This window comes from Erythrolamprus reginae, chromosome 3, assembly GCF_031021105.1.
Source record: "Erythrolamprus reginae isolate rEryReg1 chromosome 3, rEryReg1.hap1, whole genome shotgun sequence".
Lineage (NCBI taxonomy): Eukaryota > Metazoa > Chordata > Lepidosauria > Squamata > Dipsadidae > Erythrolamprus > Erythrolamprus reginae.
Window position 1 is genome coordinate 141,158,695 of NC_091952.1, and position 22,225 is coordinate 141,180,919.

General features: G+C 41.3%; 1 protein-coding gene across 4 annotated transcripts in view; it reads left to right on the plus strand.

The window, feature by feature from the left end:
- Positions 1–20,893, plus strand: part of LOC139164567 (5'-AMP-activated protein kinase subunit beta-2-like) — a 207,517-nt gene extending 186,624 nt beyond the window's left edge. For 3 of the 4 annotated variants that reach the window (XM_070746869.1, XM_070746868.1, XM_070746870.1), the window contains exons 5-8: positions 8,422–8,542; positions 8,623–8,756; positions 17,690–17,758; positions 18,372–20,893. In XM_070746869.1, the coding sequence (XP_070602970.1) occupies positions 8,422–8,542; positions 8,623–8,756; positions 17,690–17,758; positions 18,372–18,455 (408 nt within the window). In that variant the 3' untranslated portion in view covers positions 18,456–20,893. Of the gene's footprint in view, positions 1–8,421; positions 8,543–8,622; positions 8,757–17,537; positions 17,589–17,689; positions 17,759–18,371 lie in introns of those variants that run through there. The other variant, XM_070746871.1, reaches the window with a different exon arrangement.
- Positions 20,894–22,225: the final 1,332 nt, after the last annotated feature.

The following is a 22,225-nucleotide window of genomic DNA, read 5'->3' on the forward strand; positions in this document are numbered from 1 at the left end:
CTAGATCTTCTTTATTTATTTACTTGTAATCAACAGGGGAAAAAAGATAGAGGGCTGGATGATTAGCATGTAGGCAATTTTCCAGCAGACAATTTAAAGCTCTTTCGTCTACCTGGGAATTTATTAATTGCGGTCCCTCCGGTCTCTCTGCTCTCTTTCACCTTTAATATTTATTTATTTTTATAGGATAGAATAGAATAGAATAGAATAGAATTTTATTGGCCAAGTGTGATTGGACACACAAGGAATTTGTCTTGGTGCATATGCTCTCAGCATACATAAAAGAAAAAGATACATTTGTCAAGAATCATGTGGTACAACACTTAATGATTGTCATAGGGGTCAAATAAGCAATGAAGAAACAATCAATATTAATAAAAATCTTAGGATCTTACTTATGTATTTGTCAAACAATTATAAGATGGTAATTTGTACAAATAAAACATTAGATAAGTAATGATGAAAAGTAATGATAGAAGACAATACAACAGTAGGACAGGGATGGTATGCACAATGGTGCACTTATGCACGCCCCTTACAGACCTCTTAGAAAGGGGGAGAGGTCAATAGTAGATAGTCTAAGGTTAAAGGTTCTGTGGTTAGGAGTAGAAACCACAGAGTCAGGTAGTGCATTCCAGGTGTTGATTACTCTATTGCTGAAATCATATTTTTTGCAGTTTAGTTTGGAGAGGTTAACATTTAGTTTAAATCTATTTCATACTTGTGTGTTGTTGCAGTTGAAGATGAAATAGTCGCTAACAGGTAGGACATTTTGGTATATAATTTTATGAACTATAGTTAAGTTGGAATGGAGATGATGGAGTTGTAAGTTGTCTAATCAAAGAATTTCAAGTCTGGCAGAGTAAGATATTTTGTTATGAGAAGAGTAGTGAAGGACTCTTCTTGTGAAATATTTCTGGACTCTCTCAATTGTGTTAATGTCAGATATGCAATGTGGGTTCCATACAGGTGAGCTGTATTCTAGGATTGGCCTACCAAATGTTTTGTAAGCTCTTGTTAGCAGTTCAACATTACCAGAGAAGAAGCTGTGAAGGAAAGCCTTTTTGGCAATGTTGTTGCAGTGTACTCTAGGACTTAGGTCATTGGATATGAATACTCCAATGTCTTTAACAGAGTGAGAGTCATCAATAAGTTCAATTTCTCCAAGTTTATATTTAGTATTCTGATTCTTTTTACCAATGTGTAAGACAGCATTTAGTGGTGGCGATTTGAAGTTGTCAGGTTTTTTACCTTTCAGCTATGTGGTCAAGGTCTTTTTGAAGGGTAGCAGTGTTGTTGTTGGTATTAAATAGTTTAACATTATCGGCAAAGACAACGCAATTGCTAGTGATGCAATCACAAAGATAATTTATGTATAGTATGAAAAGTGTTGGTCCTAAAACACTGCCTTGAGAGATACCACTGTTGACAGGAGCAGGAAGAGAAGCGGCACTTCCTATTTTGACCACTTATCTGTTAGATAGGAATTCTGTTAACCAATCATGTAGTAGTCCAGAGATGCCATAGGATTTAAGTTTCAGAAGAAGTTTGTCATGAACAACTGAGCCAAAGGCTTTGCAAAAGTTGATATAGATTGCATCAGTTGAATTACCTTGCTCAAATTGAGTGGTCCAAATGCTTTTACAGTGTAAGTTGTAAATTACAGGATAATATTTTCCTGAAACCAATTTGTTTGTTGGAAAGTAGGTTATTAGCTTCAAGATGCAGTGTAATGGATTGGTTTATGGTTGATTCCATGACTTTGCAGATGACGGAACACAAAGAGATAGATCTGTAATTTTCAACGTTGCTTGGATCACCTTTTTTGAAGATAGGGATGACTATAGCAAGTGACCATAGTATGGGTAGGGAGCTACCGTGTTTCACTGAAAATAAGATATACCCCGAAAGTAAGGCATGTCAGAGGTTTTGCAGAATTTGCTAATATAAGGCACCCCCAAAAAATAAGGCGTAGTCCGGTACGATGGAAAAACATACAGCGTTCCGAGACCGCGAAATAGAGATGCTTCCTTTCTTCTTCCCCCCTCCCTGCTCCATTCCTGGTTTTACTTAACCTCAAAACTGAGATGTTTGGTGGCTCACAGGACCTCTGCCGCCGTAGATCTTGCCACCGTGTCTTCTGTTGGCCGCCGCGGGGGCAGGAGGTGCAATCTGGGCAGCAGCAGCCAAGGCTCAGCTCCCTCGCCGACCTGTCTTCTTTTGGTGCCGGTGCCGCTTGGGGAGGAGCCCTTGGTGGCCATGGGCGTGCCTCCAGATCTGGAGAGAGAAGACAGCCCGATGGATGGGCGGCTACCCACCTGCAGCAGCAAAGGGGGCCGACGTTTTGGGCTGGTCAGCGTCGGGAGCTGTTCTTCCGCTTTCGGGATGCCACCGCTGATTTTGCTGCTGTTGATTTCGCTGCCGCCGGGCCTCTCAGCTGTCTGGCGGCCTACGTGTCTTCTGTCGGCCACCGCTGCCCAAATTGCACCTCCTGCCGGCGTGGCAGCCAACAAAAGACACGTGGGCCGCCAAGCAACTGAGGGGCCCGGCGGTGACGAAATCGGCAGCAGCAAAATTGGCAGCAGTGGGGGCAGTAAGGCTCTTCAAGTGAAGCGTACCAACGCTCCAAAAATTAAAGGGGAAGGATCGGAATATAAGGCACCCCCCGAAAATAAGACGTAACACAACCTTTGGAGCAAAAATTATTATAAGACAGTGTCTTATTTTCAGAGAAACACGGTAGTACTTAAAGGTTTATTAAAAATTATGTTCAGCCAAGGTAGAGGAGAGCTTTTTAAAGAAGTATGTACATAGTCCATCAGGTCCAATAGATAAAGATGGTTCTAGGTTGTGTAATGCAGTGTTTCCCAACCTTTTTGGAGCCGCGGCACATTTTTCATATTTTCAAAATCCTGGGGAACATTGGGGGGGGGGCTAAAAAAGTTTGGACAAAAAAATCTCTCTTCCTCCCTTTCGCTCTATTTCTCTCTCCCTCCCTCCCTCTTTCTCTCTCTTCCTTCCTTTCTCTCTCCATCCCTCTTTCTTTCTCGCTTCCTTCCTTCCTCTCTTTCTGTCTCCTCCTTCCTCTCTCATCTCTCTTTCCTTCCTTTCCCTCCCTTTCTCTCTTTCCTTTCTCTCCCTTTCTGTCTATCCTTTCTATCTCTCACCCCTTCTCCCTCTTTCATTCCCTTTCTCTCCCTCCCTTTCTCTCTCATTCCTTTCTCTCCCTCTTTCCTTTCTATCTCTTTCTTTTTCTCCCTCCTTCATATCTTCTTTCTCTCCCCCCTTCCTCCCTCTTTCCTTTCTCCCCCTCCCTTTCTCTTCCTTTTTCTCTATCCTTTCTACCTCTTACTCTTTCTTTCTCTCCCTCCTTCATTCAATTTTCTCTCCCTCCCTTTCTCTCTCTTTCCTTTCTCTCCCTCCCTTGTTCTCCCCTGGGGCTGCCTGTGCCTGCCCTGCACCACCCAACACGGACGGACAGCCCCCGGTCGTTGGTTCGTCGCCCCCCCCCCCACACTCGTCGCCCCCCCCCCCACACGGAGGGAGATCAGGCTGGCGAGGGCAGTAGATCTGCATCCCCAGCTACTTGAGGGAAATCGGGCTGGCGGGCGGGTGGCCGCGGCTCCCTGCGCAGCCCTGGAAAAGGGTGCGGGGGGGGCATTTTGGGGTGCGCTGGCGCAGGCGTGCCCAGCCTACAGGGAACGGTGCCCGGGGTCGCTGCAGCCAGTAGCCTCCTGTTTCCACTGCCATTGCCCTCCCGCCGGGCCCCAAAGGACAATTGTTGCCACCCCCGCCAGGAAAGCTCCAGCTGGGCGGGGTGCTGCCGGTGGCTCCGCCCTGGAGCTCTTGCTCGCTGCTGCCATCCCCCAGCATCTGCCCGGGGCTGCTGCAGCCGGCAGCCTCCCGTTCCTGCTGCCATTGCCCTGCCGCCAGGCCCGAAAGGACACTTGTCGCCGCCTCCACTGGGAAGCTCCAGCTGGGCGCGAAGAATAAAGCTCAGCTTCCGGTCTCAGAAGTTGAGCTTCGCGGCACACCTGATGATGTCTCACGGCACACCAGTGTGCCGCGGCACACCGGTTGAAAAACACTGGTGTAATGTCTTTCTAATGTTCTCTTCTGTAAAATCAATTTGTGGGTTGAGCTTATTCTTCTTGGATGATGTAATAATTGATACATTCAGTCTTTATTTGGTGACACAAATTTTTGTAGTGGCTTTTAAAGTTTGAAAGGTGGCCTGCTTTATTTATGTGGCAAAGAATTTTTTTTTGGATTGAAGCTTTCTTATTTTTATGGGTAATTTGTTTTTCTTAGTTTTGATGAATATTAATGATACGTATAATTCTTTGGATTTCAAGTAAAAATATGTTGTAGTCTTCAGTCAGAGAAAATTGTGAGCCAGTCAAGAAGTGTGAGGTAGACTTCAATGAGGTCATGGTTGGCCTTTTTGAAGTTATAGTTGGTTGTCCTTTCCTTAAGATAGTTTCTGTGAGGGTGTATGTTTAGGTAAAAGTCAATCATGCTATGGTCACTGTTAGAAAAGGGTTCTTTTATTTGTAATCCGTAAATTGAGTGTAGACTATTGCAGAAGATGAGAACAAGACAATTGTAAAGTCTAGTGTTGCCAGTAAATAGTTGATCTAGTCCTAGACTAGTAATGGCATTGTAAAGGGTTGAATATATGGGTTCAGTTGAACATTTGTTTAGGGTCCAATTTATATCTGGGGGAAGCGAGGGCATCTGGGCGTTGGTGTCTGGGGCAAGCTTTGTGGCACTGAGCGCAATAGAGAAATGGGAAGTGGACCAGTCAGTGCAAGGGAAGGCGCCAGTTCTCCCTGATTCTGATTATACACTACTGCAATGCTCTTGACTTTTTATAAAAACATACCTTTATCAACAAATGGAGCCAAGAATAGTTTCTAATTAGAAGTTTAAGTGGTGGCAGGTCTGACACATAGCAAACACATAAGCCGGGTGAGCAAAAGTCAGGAAAAGCTCCCCTAGGGAAAGTAATTTAAAAGAAACCAAGGTTTGTTTGTTTGTTTGTTTGTTTGTTTGTTTAATTAGAGTTGAAAGGGACCTTGCAGGTCATCAAGTCCAACCCCTGCCAAAGCAGGAAATCCTATACCTCCCCAGCCAGATGGCAGTCCAATCTCCTCTTGAAAATGTCCAGAGTTGGGGCATTCACAACCTCCACTGGCAGGCCATTCCATTGGTTGATCTGATCATCAGGAAGTTCTTCTTTATTTCCAGGTTGAATCACTCCTTGGTCAGCTTCCAACCGTTGTTCCTCATCTGGCCCTCTGGCATCCTGGAAAATAGTGTGACCCCCTCCTCTCTGTGGCAACCGCTCAAGTACCTGTATACTACTGTCATGTCCCCACTGGCCCGTTTTTTCACTAGGCTATCCATGCCCAATTCCAGCAATCTCTCTTCGTATGACTTGGTTTCTAGTCCCCTTATCATTTTGGTTGCTCTTTTCTGTACCCTTTCCAAAGTTTCTATGTCTCTTTTGAAGTGTGGTGATCAGAACTGGATGCATTGTAGAGTGGTATTAATACCTCTCTAGTCTTGGAGTGTATCCACCTGTTGATGCAGTTTAGGATTGTGTTGGCTTTTTTAGCCACTGCTTCACATTGTTGGCTCATATTTAGTTGGCTATCCACTAAGACTCCGAGATTCCTTTCACAGTCACTCGTGGTGAGTGTGGTTTCATCCAGTTTGTATGTACATTTTGGGGTTTTTTTTTACCTAGGTGCAGGATTTTACTTTTCTCTACATTTAACTTCATTTTGTTTGTTTGGGCCCAATGTACAAGTCTGTCTAGATCTTTCTGTATTCTGAGCCTATCCTCTGGGGTATTGGCCACTCCTGCCAGCTTGGTGTCATCTGTGAATTTAATTAATTCACCCTCTATTCCCTCACTTAGGTCATTGATAAATATGTTAAAAAGTACTGGGCCTAGGACCGATTCCTGTGGTACTCCGCTGCCTACCTCTTTCCATATGAACATAGACCCATTGAGAACTACTCATTGGGAGCAGTTGGTCAGCCAGTTTTCAGTCCATCTTCTTGTATTACTGTCAATCCCACTTTTCTTTACTTTGCAGAGTAGAAGATTGTGGTCCACCTTGTCAAATGCTTTGCTAAAGTCTAAGTATATTAAGTCCACTGCGTTTCTCTGGTCAATTGATTTGGTCACAATGTTGAAGAATGAGATGAGGTTGGTTTGGCATGATTTGTTCCTGACGAATCCGTGTTGGCTGGTGGTTATTACGTTGTTCGACTCAAGGTGGTGACAGATCTGTTTCTTTATTATTTTTCTAGTATTTTTTATTTTTTATTTATTTATTTATTTAGTCCAATACACAATAATACACAATGAAGGTTATAGAGGATATAGTAGAGAAGAAATACAAGATATATTTTCCCAGGAATAGACGTTAGACTGAGCAGTCTGTAGTTTCCTGGGTCTGTTTTTTGCCTTTTTTGTAAATAAGGACCACATCAGCTCGTTTTCAATCATCTGGAAGTTCTCATGTGATCCAGGATTTTTGAAAGATGTGATACAGAGGTTCAGTTGTTAACAAACAAATGAAAAATCAAATCAAAAAGTGGACCTGAACAAATGGGAAACCTCTTCCCAAATCCCATTAACAAAGCAGGGAATAGATATGGGGGACAAAAGGGGTCCTGAAGTCTGCCCACTCTTTGAGTTTTCTTTGGGCCCAGACTTGGCAACTTCTATCTCTCTGACTCGTTGAGGATGTAGATAAATTTAGATGAGTATATTTTTTGGGGGGGGGAGATGACTTCCAGACCTGACAATGTGTGTGTGAAAGCATACACACACACATTGTAACCAATAAAATTTGCTGTTTTATTTTAAACTCCCTTAGTCTCCTTATATTCTAAAGTAAAGGTCCCCACCCCCCCAGCCAACATACCATTATTGGTCTGTTGCCTGATAGGAGCCAGACCACACAATTAGTAGGTAAACTAGCAAAGCTTCACCTGTGCATGTGCACAGGTTGCATGTAAAACCACACCCCTCCTCCCCCCCTCTATGAAAGACCATTTTACTTCTGAAACTGGACTCTGGTGCCAGAAAGATTAGGGACTACTGTTTTAAAGAAACACTGTGCCTCAATGTTTGGTTGAAAGTGAATTGAATGTGGCAATAATTTAGGCTCTGAGTTTATGAGTGAGTGACCATAAGTCACGAAGAGCATGTGTGTAACAAAAGCAAGCTGCTCCCATTCCCACCTTTAATACTGAAAAGTAAACAGGCCAAAATAGTTCACTCTTGCCTCCTCTAATGGGGTATTACAATTGTGTTCCCACTTGAATAAAAATTGCATCTCCCTGCCTAATAATATATATTGTTTTCCCCAAAATAAGCCCTGTCCTGAAAATAAATCCTAGCATGTGTGTGCTTAATAAAGGCCCTAGCCCAAAATAAGCCTTACTTAAGATCCTGAGCAGCTGGTTGGCCGCCCATTCCGTCTGGTTGCTTATGGTGCCATGAGGTGAGACAAAGTGGTTGGTGGAGTTGCCCCATGCACCTCACACTGGCTTATCTCAGACCCCCTGCAGCCAGGCCATCCATGCCCCAACATCTGCCTCATAGTGGCAGCACCAGCAGTCATGTGCAGCAGGAGTCCATGTGGCCGCCAGCCCACTTCTTTCTCTCCACTGCAACAGAGCAGGAAGCCAAGCAGCTTGTTGGTGATGTGGTGAGGCAGGCGTTCAGGTGTGGATGGCTTCTGGAAACATGAGGTAAGCCTGTGCAGAGCTGTTTCCCTTGCCTCGCATTGTGGCCATGGCACCGGCATATCACTTTTCCTCCTGATCCATTGCGGCCACAAGCAAACAGAAGTGGGCCAGCAGCCATGTAGGGTTCTGCTGGATAGGACTGCTGGAGCCACTGCCACAAGACGAGGCAGGAGTCAGAGCATGGATGGCCTGGCTGCAGGGGCTCTGAGTGAAACTGGTGCAGGGCACATGGGACACCCCCCTGCCTCGCATAATTACTGGCAAGGTTACTGGCAAGCAGAAGAAGTAGGATTCCCATGCATGGAGAAAAAATAAGACACCCAAAAAAATAAGCCTTAGTGCTTATTTTGGGGCCAAGAAAATAAGACCCGGTCTTATTTTCGGGAAAACATGGGTATCCATCATCTCCCAGCCAATCTTATTGAAGAAGATGAAAAAGTCCCCGTAGTGAGAAATTTGAACTGTATACTGGCACACATCCTTCTACTCTAGTCTGAAATGTAAAGACTGGTCATTATGCAGTTGGATCTAAAATGTGAACATGATCATGACAGCCTGTATACAGTTCTTGTTTTGTGAGCAAAATGTTTGTGTCAAAGGCATTAGAGTTTCTATAAATTCTTAATTCTGTCTTCTTCTTCTTTTTAGCCTGTAGTGACAAGTCACATGGGAACAATAAACAATCTGATTCATGTCAAAAAATCGGATTTTGAAGTGTTTGATGCTTTAAAAGTTGACTCCCTTGAAAGTTCAGAGACTTCCTATCGAGGTGATTTTTCTTTCACTTCTAGCATGAACATTAAAAATGATGAGCTGCTTTATTTACTCACATTGTTTAATTTTCAATAGAACATTCTGGTTCCCCTCCTGGAATTTATGGCCAAGATACGTATGTATATCAGCCTGAAGAGCGATTCAAATCTCCACCAATTCTTCCTCCCCATCTTCTTCAAGTCATCCTTAACAAGGATACTAATATTTCCGTGAGTACCAGTTCCTAAATGCATATCTGTAATACCAGCTTTACCAAATCAATTTGGCAGGGTTGGGGTGTTCCATGTTACTTCAATGAAACATTGCCATCTATCCAAGACCCCGGAAACTCAATTTCTCTATAGCAGTCCCTGCCCTCTGAAATCTTTCCCTTGTGACCTGGATGGTCTTCACCCTAAAGGGCCAGAGTTTTGGCTCTTCTCCCAAGCCTATGGCAAGAGTGAGTTAAGATACCTTGGATTCTTTCATTTTTTCCATTCAAGTCTGTCACCTTGCTACTTTTTATTTCCTACTTTTGATTTTACTTATAAGTTTCTTTAAAAAATATACTGCTCAAAAAATAAATAAAGGAAACACTCAAATAACACATCCTAGATCTGAATGAATGAAATATTCTCATTGAATACTTTGTTCTGTACAAAATTGAATGTGCTGAAAACAAAATGAAATTGATTGTCAATCAGTGTTGCTTCCCAAGTGGACAGTTTGATTTCACAGAAGTTTGATTTACTTGGAGTTATATTCTGTTGTTTAAGTGTTCCCTTTATTTTTTTGAGCAGTATATTTTTACTTGTGAGTAGACTGGTGTCATTGGGAGTCAAGAAGAATACAAATTTAATAATACAAATAAAATAATAATAATAATTTCCCTCCAAGCTTCATGATCACAAAATTCTCAAACCAGAGGCTTGGAAGAAGATAGCTTATGTGTCAGGTTCCAAATAATACCCCCAACAAAATCAAAACTCTGAGGCAGGCATATTTCTCAAAGTACAGATTTATTAGACATGTCATATTGGCACATCTGGGAAAACCCAAATCTAAAATTCCTAGTGTTTTCCCCTAATAAAAATATATTTTCCTCCTTCTGCCCCTTCAGACCATCACATGGCCCAATCTGGTCACAGTCCAAATTTCATCCAGATTCGTGTCTTGCCTCTTCATAGCTGGCCTCTTCACAGCTGGTAGGAACATCCTTGGTTCTCAGAGGAAAGAATTTTATTTTGGTTACAAAGCTCTCACTATCTCTACCTGCCCCTTCCGTTCCCACAGCTCACCCAGCCACCACTGTGGCAGCCCTGAAGGCGCCAAGGAAAATGGCTCTAGAGCTGACAAGCTGCCCTCCTTCAGCGGAAGAGATCATCCTGCCATGAGAGAAATGAGAGGGGTTTTTGTTGTAAAAGTGCCGCTGCTAAGGCCACATTGCTAGCATCGGCCTGGGCGACAAATAGCTGTTAGGGGTTGGGGTGCTGAAGGATGGTCTCTTCTGTTAAGAGGCTTCTTCAGTTTCTTGAACACTCAATGGTAGTCCAAGGACAAAGTGAGTGGATGGCTTGACCGCGGTTTCGGAGCCCCCACAAAAAATTTTCAGCAACTTCATCCAGTAAAGAAACCTTAGCAAAGGCTGGAATGAACTGTTTGTAAGGGTTGATTAACCCAAGGAAACTCTGGAGTTGCTTGTAGGTGTATAAGGGTTGCCAGTACAGCACCGCTTTTACTTTTCCCAGGTCCCTTGTTGGTAGCCCAGATAATCTAGGGAAGTCTTGTAAAACTTGCATTTTGAAAGCTTTGCATACAGCTCTGCCACTAGGAGTTTCTTCAACACTTGGCATACTAACTAGATGTGCTCCTCCACCATCTCAGTGAATATGAAAATGTCATCCAGATAGACTAAAAACCCTTTGTACAGGTGCTCATGTAGCACCTCATTGATAGCTGCATGAAAATAATGGGGGCTCCCTGTAATCTGAATGACATGACTTTAAACTGGAAGCTTGCTAATGGGCAATTGAAGGTGGTCTTCCATTTGTCCCCCTTCTTAATATGCACCCAGTAGTATGCTTCTTTCAAGTCTTGCCCATTGCCAGGTGACTTAGAATGTCATTCATTAGGGGTAGGAGCTAGATGTTTTCCATGCATACTGCATTAATTCCATGAAAATCCACACATAGCTCCCCCCCCCCCCCCGTATTTTTTCTCTTTAAAAAGTACTGGGGCTGCCACCCTCGATTTGGCAGGCGGGATGAAACCCCTCGCTAGGTTGCATTGATGTACTTTCTCAGCTCATCTATTTCTCTGGGGATCATGGAGTACATCTTTGGCTTGGGCAGCTTAGCCCCTGGCATGAATTCTATCATGCAGTCGGGGCGGGAGGGTAAGGCATTGCATTCTTGTTTGCTGAATGCATCTGCCAGGTCTCTATATGCCTTAGGCCAAATGGATATCTACCATCTCCCCCAAGTTGTGGTCGTTTAGAGGCTTTGCTGGCCGAGGCTTGCCCTAGGAGGACAGTGACAATGAGACCACTCCTATTCTTAGTTTTCAGTAGCTGTCCTCCCACATGATGTTAAGGACCCATTTGTCCAGCCAAGTGAGGCCTAGAATGAGTGATTCTATCATCTTTGGAGCCACTACATAGCATATGAGCTCCCAATGGTGATCCACTTCCAGCCTCACAAATTTGGTGACTACAGTGGCCAAGGCTCTGCCTGTTAATGTCTCATTAACTTGCTCAAGGGCCAAGGGCATTGTGCCTATTCCTAACTTCTGGACATTGGGCAGACCAATTAGGCACCTGGTACATTTGGTGTTTATGATGGTCTGTATGTCCCATGAGCTCCTGTTTGGAGCACAACTATTTGGGACTTTATGGTAAAGGGGTGGATGGCCTCACTTTTATAATATAGAACATACACACAACATATAACAATGTGCTCTATGATTTAGTGCCTGCCACCAGACAACATTCATACCCCTCCACCAAAATTGAGACATATTTTGTATATACCATTTTAACTCAAGAGCAATATATCTATTTACATATTATAAAGTGATTCCAATTTATTATTTGTAGCTTGGTCTCAAATTCTACTGACCATATATCCTCTTACCTTGTCCCATCATCCCATCAGTTCCCGCAGATCAATTTCATTGGCCGAATTCATCCTCTTATCCATAATCTCAAATTGAATATGATCCACCATATACCGATACCAGTTTTGTATTGTCCATTTTGTTGCATCTTTCCAGCCTAAGACTTTTACTGCCTGAGCGCTTTCTATCACTGCTTCTTTTATTTTTCTAAATTCTCCCATCTCATTCCTTTTAACTAATACTGCCATTTCCTTTGTAATTGTCCATTGTATATTTAATATCTTATTAATATCCTATTGCACTTTTTTCCAAAGGTTTTGCACTACCGGGCATTCCCAAAACATATGCATCAACACTCCCTTATCTTGACACTCATACCAACAAGTATTCTTAACATTCTGCTGGAAATATGCAAGTTGAATGGGTGTGTGATACCACTTATGCAATATTTCCCTTCTCATTTCCCTGACCCTTGTATTCTTAATTTTCCTTATATTCTCCACTATATTCCTCATCTTTTGCACATCTACTTGTAATTCACTTTGCCACCATTTAGTCAGTCCTTGGATCACACACCCGTCTGCCTGCACTAATATCTTATATATATTACTTGCTTGAGCCTTGGTGCCCTCACTTTTTTCTCTTATTATTTTCTCTAACTCTATCTTCTCCCTTAGTAGTGCTTTTCTTGCTTTCATTCAGATGTTTGCATATTGCATTTCCCTTACCCAGCCACCATTCTATATGATTTTTACTTGGTCTTCCATCCTTCTCGTATAACTGTTCTATCTTAGTTATCCCTCTTCCCTTCAACTCTCCTATAACCCTGTTTAGATTTGTTTCATTATCTCTATTTATTACATATAACGATGACAATACCTGAAACATACATCATCTTGGGAACTATCATCATTTTTAATGCTCTTATTTTAGCCATTCTCCTTAATTCTCTCTTTCCAATTCCTCATCTGTTTTAACATTTTCTTCCATATCTGCCTATAATTAACTTCCTCAATTTTCCCTGGATTACTCAATAACCAAATTCCCAAGTATTTCATATTCTTTAGTCCCAATTTCAACCCTGATTCCTTCCTGATTTCTATCTGCTCTCTCAGATCTATATTTAAACCCATAATCTCTGATTTTTCCATATTGACCGATAACCCCAATTCCTGTTTAAACTCTTACAAAATATTTCTTATACCTTTAATCATCTCCATTGAGGTCTGAGTCAGTATGATTGCATCATCTGCAATCTAATTCTCCTACTTTATATCCTACCCAAGTATTATCTTGTCTTATCTTGTTAGCTATTGTCTCTATTGCTATTACAAATAACATTGGAGATAATGGGCATCCCTGCTTGGTGCCATTTTGGATTTTAATTCTCTGTGTTCTTTCTCCATTCACTCTTATGTATGCTTCATTTCTTTTATATATCTCTTTTATAGTTTCACAGAATTTGTCCCCCATATTTAATTCCTTACATAATATATATAAATAACTGTGATTAACTTTACCAAAAGCTTTATAGACATCTAATTTCAAAATTCCCAATTTCCTTGTAGTAACTTTCCGTGCATCACATTTATTACGTTTCTAATTGGTTCACTTATCTTCCTACCCTTTACAAACCCATATTGGTCCGCTTCAATTATTTTTGGTAAGATATTTTCAAGTCTGTTTGCCAATATCTTCATAAATATTTTATAATCTTGATTTGCCAAACTGATAGGATGGTAGGACCCCGGATCTCTTAAATCTCGATCAGCCTTTGGGATGGTAACAATCTCTGAAATCTTCCATATCTGCGGAATATAATGAGTTTGCAATATATTGTTAAACAGTTTCCCCAAATGCGGCAACAATTCAGTTATATAAGTTTTATAAAATTCTCCTGTGAACCCATCCAAGCCCAGTTCTTTGGCTTGTTTTAACCCTTTAATTACTCTAGCAATTTCATCTTGTGCATTCAGTATTTGTTTATCTTCTTCACTTACTCTTTTCCCAATATTAAGAGCTCCTACGTTTACCTGCTCTTCTTTATACAAATCCTCATTTTTTTATTTATTTGTTTGTTTGTTTGTTTATTTATTCATTCATTCATTCATTCATTTATTTATTTATTTATTTATTTATTTATTAGACTTCTGTGCTGCCCAATCCCAAAGCACTCAGGACGGCTTACAACAACAATATGACTACAATATAAATAGATACAAAACAGTAGAAAGAAGTCAAATATTATCTAAGGCTAAAACATTATCAAACTAAAACCCCATTTAAAAGTTATTATAAATTTTGTTCACATTATCTTCTCTCGCTGCTGTTTACCATATCTAATCGCTCCACTAGGGTCTCTTAATGCTAATATACATGATTTTTCTTTCCTCTTCTTCAAATATCTTGCCATTTGTTGCATTGACTTTGTCCGCCAACTCATTATTTTTTGTCTCATTGTCATTCTCATTTTATTCCATTGGAGCTCATCAAACAATTTCAATTGTTTCCTTTTCAATTTCAATAGGATATGCCATTCCCTACTCTTAGTTATTCTCAAGTGCTCTTGTATCAAGTTTATTTCCCTTATCTTACTCTCCCTTTCTCTACTGCACCTCTTTCTTATATCTACTTCCATACATATACATTGTCTCCTCATATAAGCCTTGCATGCGTCCCAAACAATTGATTGTTGTATATCGCTTACATCATTAATTCTAAAATATTCACCTAACTCTGTCTGCAGTTTATCTTTATCTTGTTCATTAGAAGTTACCACTGCATTATATCTCCAAATCCTTTGATTACATTCCTGACCTATTTCCAATTCTGCCAATAGTAGGGCATAATTTGACAACCAAATACTTTTAATATCTCCTTTATTGACTTGTATATTACCCACCCTATTCATTAATATATAATCAATGCAACTAAATGTATGATATATTGCTGAATAGTAAGTACCTCTATTTGGTATGTCTGCATGAAGATCCACCATACTAAGTCTGTTTAAATGTAACATTCTACTATTTCCAATTCCATTCATTAATTGCATGCTAAAATCTCCTGCCAAAAACGTTGTGCCCTCCATAAAATTATCCAACTTTCTCTTTGTATTTATTATAAATTGTTTTGTTTTCGCATTTGGAGCATAAATTGCCACCAATGTCAATTTCTTTTGATTAATTTTCCCTTTAACAAACAACCACCTCCCTTCTCTATCTTTTTGAACTCCAACCTCCTCAAATGAGACCCTCTGGTGAATAATAATCACAGTACCTCTACTGGTAGAGGGGGAGGACAAGAGTTCCCTTTGTCCTACCATGAAGGCACCTCTCCTGATTATGTTCCTACATCTCTGAGCTCCCCTTACAACCACTGTTTTTTATATATTTTGGAAAATTCACCCCCTCCTTTATTTTTCCATTGAGGAATACCTCCTTTTACTTTTTACTCATCCTTTCCCCCGTAAAAGAGAGTAAAATAAAAATAAATCAATTGACAAACATTTTCAAAAGCATTTTCAAAAAGAAGAGATAGAGTCAGTTTCAACTCTTGGCTTTTCTCTCGGGCTACAATCTCGTTTTTTTCCTCTGCTCCTTTCTGAGGGCCACCACCTATGCAACCAACTACTTCAACTGCTCCTCTCTTTGCCTTTCCTCCTCATCCGGGGTGCCTCGCCCGCTGAAATCATCTCCTTCTACTCCTTGTGGCTCTCCAACTGCTACGCTTGCTCTGAACTCGTTACCCAGCTGTTGCAGTGACGCTTTCCCCTCCTCCAATGAACGTGCTTTAAACATCTCATTTCCTTGGAACACCAGAATAGCTGCAGGAAAAGCCCAGGTGAACTTTACTCCACTTTGAAACAGGCGGCTTGTAATTGGGCGTAAGGCAGCCCTCTCTTTCAGGGTTTCCCGAGAGAGATCTCTGAGAACTCTTATCTCATTTCCATCTTGGTTGAGGCCAGCACAACTTTTCAAATGCTTGTTAATCATTTCGGCTTTCCTTTCGCTGGCCAACACCATAACAATGTCTCTTTGCCTCTCCAGATTTCTATGTGGAACATTCCAGTGAACTCATTCCATATCTTCAAAAATAATTTGAACTCCGTTCATCTTTAGCCAATCAAAGAGTGTTTCAGCTAATTTCAAGCCTGCACCAAAGCCTTGTTTAAAGCCACGTAAACACAAATTTCTTCTCCTTTGACGATCCTCTAGATTAGTAAGCCTATAATTATACTGCCTGTGTTCTTCAGCTTAGCTTTTAACTTGCTTCTCTAATTTTCTAATTTTTTTCTGCTGTTTCTTCTGCCCCCTTTTTAACTATTTGAACATCTTTAACAAGACTTCCCAATAAATCTTCCATGGCCCTAAATCTTTCTTCAAAAGATCCAAATATTTGAAGTAGTTTATCTAATTTCGCTTCAGCACTTCCCCCGAGGCTCAGAGCTCCTCCCCCTGCCATTTTTTTCTTTGTTTAAAGTTTCTAATCACTTTTACCAATAGCGAAAGTAGAACACGTCTTTCCCTATCAACATTTATCTTAAGTTCTATTTTGATCTTCTTTAATTGCTAGGAAGTTCTGCTTATCTTTTGAGGAGGTTAAGGGGTTTTTGGGAGTTATTTTCCAATTTTTCAAACTTGTATTTGGAAGCTTCTTGTAGGAGCGTCTACAGCTGTCTGTGATGCATGCGTAATCCCACCTATGGGTCATTTTTGCTCGCATCACTTTCTTCACTGGTGGTACCTGGTGGGGCTTCTGGAGCCAGAGTTTCTCCCCTGTCTGAAGGGAGGTGGGGAACCTCAGTGGCTTGCTGCATGAGTTTCCCTTTCTCCAGTGGTTTATACAGAGTCTTCTTTCCCTTCGGAACAGCCAGGGTTTGCACCTGTGGAGTGTGTGCCAGTACCAGCCACTCTGATGCTTAGTAAACTTGCTGACTGCACCTGAAGCACTTGATGGTGGCTGTGGAGGTCAGTCTTGGCTTGTCATCCTGCTTTTTCTCTGGTGTGGGTGGATCTCATTGTCCATGGCCACTGCCATCCAGTACCACTCTTGGATGTGATCGGGGACCCCTCAGAAGGCATAGACATGCAGGAGGCTCTGGTCCAGAGCCTCTTTGAAATATTTATTTATTCATTCATTTATTAAATTTGTATGCCCCCCCTCTCCGCAGACTCGGGGCGGCTCACAACAGTAACAGAAAACAATATATAGTACAAATTCAATAATTAGAAAGCTAAAAACCCATAATTTTAAAAAAAACATGCACAATAGTGGATGAAGAGGTGTTCTAGTCTGTCTCTTAGTTTTCCTGCTATTCTCCAGAATTCCCAGACGAGCTCCTTTGCAGGCCTTCCTCTCTGCTTTAGGTCCTTTATTTTGGCCTCTGTCTTTTACACTTGGGCGGTGTCTTTGAATCGGGTTTTAGGCAACTGCAGGAATTTGTCAGCATCATCCAAGGGCTCCTTCATCATGTAATTGAGCTATCCATTCTGCTGCTTCCCCATCCATGTTATCTGCAGTAGCTGAGATCATCTCCTGGTGAAATTGATACTGAGCCTCACAGCAATCAAGGTGGGACCAGATCCGATTCAGGATATACACCAGCTTTACAGGGGTCCCATCAAAGATGGCTCTGAAGCACAGGGGAGTGACTGGAGGTACTGTTGGAGGCATTGGGGCTGGCTGGGGAGCTGTTGCTGCCATCCATTGGCATTGAACCCATCTTTGGCCAGGATAGAATGCCCATTCAGGGGGGATTTGATCTGTGAGAATTCATCTGGATTCATGTTCTGCCTCTACACAGTTGGTAGGAACATCCTTGGTTCTCAGGTGAAATAATTTTATTTTGGTTGCAAAGCCCTCATTATCTCTACCTCCCCCTCCTGTTCCCACAGTTCACCCAGCCACTGCTGTGGCAGCCCTGAAGATGCCAAAGTGATATGTATGTAAGAGAATTTTTCATAAATGTCCAGATTGAAATGGTGTTTTGACAGATAATTAATGAATAGGAAATTGTTGTATGATGAGAGTCCTTTATTTCTTTCAGTGTGATCCAGCCCTCTTGCCAGAGCCAAACCATGTGATGCTAAACCACCTCTATGCACTTTCCATTAAGGTAATCTAATATTGTCTGTTCTTATCATACTCTACTACATCTTGCTGTACTTGCACACTTCATTTTCTCTACATAAGAATGGAAGAAATTGACTTCTTGTCCAATTCAACATTTCACATTGCCAAGTAGGATGAAAATAGAGTAGAGAAACCAAAATGTGAAATTCCAGTAATGCCTGAAGGTTTTAGCTTCTCTGCTCTTTCATTAGTGCCATGGATGCAACATGATTGTTTCCTGTTAGGTTTCTCAGAGAGTAGCATTTTGTATATATTATTCACCACTCCTTTTATTTCAAAAATATTTGGAAGGAAGATAGAAAATGGAATCTATACAATCTATGAATGGTATGTCTGTATGTATGTTTGTTTAGAAAATGGGGTTTTAAAAATATTTTTAAACTGTAATTTAGATTTGTTGTAAACTGTTTTCACTTGTTGTGAGCCGCCCCGAGTCTGCGGAGAGGGGCGGCATACAAATCTAAATAATAAATAAAATAAATAAATAATAAATCACACATGAAATACTTCACAGTACACATGAGTCTGTTTCCTCTATAATAATTACTTTCAAGTGCCATTCTTGTTTAGCTATTCTCATGTGTTTTCTCCTATAGGATGGTGTCATGGTGCTTAGTGCCACCCATCGCTATAAGAAGAAGTATGTCACCACTCTTCTTTACAAGCCTATTGGAGTCTGATTCCTTTATATTTCCATAGAGACTCAGGACTCTTCCTTTTTCTGCATATGACAGAATACCAGTGGACATGACAATGGATAGTCAGCTTCCAGATTATTTTATAAGACACAAAGGTTTGGATGACTCAGCTCCTAATCTGATTTTTCAGAACAACAAAGTTCTTTATTCCCATATGGCAATTCAGAACAAACAACTTGATGAAGCTACTGAAATCAAGTTTGGGGTACATTATTATTATATCTCAAACTCTGAGGTTGGCAAACTGTGAGGTTGGCTTCTTCTTGAAAGAAGGAGACTTGCCTTGCAATCTTCTCTTCCACATTCAAAAAGAAGGAAAGTCCAGTGCCACCCTCTTTTCAAATCGTATGACCATTATATACAAGTCATGGTAGCTGTATGAAGCCTCCAAATACAGAGATCATGTATCTTTAAATATGGAACAGCTCTTGTTCTCAAGTATTGAAAATCTCTTCTAGTAGGAAATGAGATGATAATTAGACAAATGTTGGCCTAGTAAAGTATAATTGCTATTATGTTCTCAGTATCAGCTGTTTTAAAGCCTTTCTCATGTTTGCCATTTGTGGGTGTTACTTACTGTATTTTTCAGATTATAAGACACATTGGTGTATAAGACGCACCAAGATTTCAAAGAGGTAAGAAAAAAAGTTTTTGTCCTTTCCAGCCCCAGGAGCATTCTGCAGGCCTCCCAAACCCTCTGTGCACCCCATTTTTCACAAAAATTCACAGAGGGTTTGGGAAACCTGCAGAGTGCTCCTTGTGGTTGGGGGAAGGCAAAAATGCCCCTACTTTTTTGCAAAAAACAGCCATTTTGTCATGTGTTTTTTGCAAAAATTGGATACACAGAGGATTTGGGAGGCTTATAGAGAGAGTCCTCCTGAGGGCTGGGGGAAGGGCTGGGGGAAGGGAAAAATGCACTTGTTTTTGCAAAAAATGGCCCATTTCCACCCATTTTTTTCACAAAACAGGGTGTTTTTTTCTTCCCCCAGCCCCCAGGAACACTCTGCAGGTCTCCCAACCCTCTGCTCACTCCATTTTTGCAAAAAATGGGCCCACTTTTTTTTTTTTTTGCAAAAATGGGATGCCGGGGCAGAGCTTCAGAGGCCCAAAATTGCTGTATTCAGTGTATAAGACACACTGACATTTCCACCCTCTTTTAGTGGGGAAATAGGTGCATCTCATACTCTGAAGAATACTATAAGTGAGACCAGACCCAGTCCTAGACTTCTTGGGTAGTCATTCAGCTTTTCCACTGTTGGGTACATCAGTGAAAAGTACTACATTCTTTTTTTTTTTAATCTTCAAAAAAGTTATTTGTTTAAAATAACAGAAATAAGATACCATCACTGATGGTTTTAAAAGCGGTTTCCCACAGGGTTTCCTTCTCGTAGAATATGTTATCTCTCAAGGCCTTCTAGCTAATTTCAGGCTAAGGCTCTTGACTTGGTTCTCAAGAGAATGTCGATGGTTTTCAATCAGGGCAGTATAGACCTCTTTGTACTGAAAATAAGAAAAAAATGATACCATTTAGGAACCAGTTTCCTGACTGTTAATCCCAGACATGGTTCTTTTAAATGCTGGTGGAAATAATAATCAAAGAAAAATAAATAAATTGGGCTAAACACCTCTTATTGTCAAGACTACACTTGTCAAGAGTATTTTAGAGTCATAGTAATTTGAAGCAAGGTAGCTACACTAATAAAAACAATGTAATGTAAATGACTTCTGGTTTGATGCCACACTGGAGCGGAGTAATGAGCAGAGCCCCGGAAGCTACTATCGCAATTTATGTGGTTTTTGAAGGCCATTAGGCGAAGCTGTTCTTGGAGAGACAAGTGGCAAGAAGGGAAAATACTTGAAGTATCTTGGAGCCCAGCAATCTCCCCAGATAGTGAGATAAACCCCATAATATCGCCATTGAAGAAATTGACTCTTGGAGCCGATCCAGAAGTGTTACCAAGAGGCTTGAGAGAGGAGAGGAAGCAGTGAATGGAAAACAGCGGAAAGAAGCATGGAGAAAGCTAAAGAAAGTGGATTGTTTTTTTGTATTGCTAAGGTGGTAAAAGGAGGAAATCCCTTTGGGTGAGAGATCATATGTGGTAGAGAAGGTGCCTGAAGTGAAAAAAGTGGCAAAAGGAAAACGGAGCAGAGGTAGGACAGCAGTAATGGGCCTGGAGAGTGCTGCATAGTGGATGAGAGGAAAATTAAAACTTGGGCTGCGAAAGAGCATATTGAAAGAGGACTGAGATAAAAAGGGAATTTAAAAAATTAGGATCTAGAAGGGAAGAGTAATGGAGAGAAAGTGTATGGAAGTAGAAAAGGAACTCTCAAAGTAACCAGAACTTGATAATGCAAAAGGTTAGGAGACATCTTGGCAGGAAAGAGGAGAACAGAAGTACAAAGACAGTGGAAATAGTAAAGAATGGTAAATATGTTGGTTGATGATTCTTAAATTATATAATAGATAATATTGTATTGGACTTTTAAAGGAAAAATTTTGAAAGAAAAAAATAATTATATTCAGACTGATTATTTGTTTCTTGACTAAGTGAAGTGGAAAACACAGGGAAAATATTATTTTCTCAAAAGCATGAATTATTGTAATTGCTTATTGAATATCTGTAATATTGTAGAGTTTGGCTTTGAATTAGTATTTTTGATAAAACTGAGTGATTTTGCAATATATGGTCTAGAGTTTAAAAAAGAATAGAATTATAATAAATTCATGTTTATTATATTTACTACTATATTATATACTGTAAAGAAAGAGATTGTGATAACATGTATACAAATTGTTGAGTGGAATAAGAGTTAGAATTATAACCATTGTATTTAAGCAATAGACCGTTTATGGTATATTGGAACAAAGTTTGGGAGATTGTGAAGATGACAAGTATGATTACTGTGGTTACCAAAACAGGGGGAAAAAACAATAGTAGCTACCTCCCTTCCATTAGATTCCGGTTCTGGTGGGGCAGTGGGAAGGAGGGAGAGGACCGCTGCTCCACTGGACTTCAGGGTAACATCGCTGCATAGAGATTACTAGCATACGCAGTAGCTCATTTTTTATACCATCGGAGAGGGGAAAAGTCACTGCCTCAGAGGACCTGTTTGTTCGTCTCTGTGAAAACATCAGAGACATTGGAGAGCAGGCCAGCCGATCAGCTGGGGCTCGGAAAATGGCGGCCGCCATTACAGCTTGAGCCGCCTGCCCATCTGCCGCTCGAGTCGTCTCCCATTTGCCTTCCGAGCCATTCGAATCGCCTATTGCCCGCTGTGTGCCATCCGCAGGAGAAGAGACCGCAGGAGAAGGGACAGAGGCATTGAGGGCACCGAGGGATAACTAGGCAATCAGATGGGGCTTGGGAAATGGCGGCTGTAAGTAAAAGTAAAAACTGAGCTGCCGACTGCCTTCCGCCTCTTGCACCGACCCTGGACCCAGAAAAATCGCGACCTCCTTCCCACTAAGATCAGCGGACCTAGCCAGACAGCTTTGTCAACCCTGGCTTATCGGACTGCATGGACCTAGGATGCCGGGACACCAAATGGTGGGGGCACCTGGTGTCGGAGGGACAGTCGATTGCTGTCAGAATCGAGCTACTGACTTTCGCTGCCGCAAAAGGGGAGGATGAAGAGTTGCCAGGATGATGTGGGGGCTATCTAGGGGCAGTTTGCGGCTTTGCAGGCTGTGTGGAGCCACGAAGGGCGAGGGGAGATGGATATGTCGCCCAGCGGGACTGATTGCTATTGGA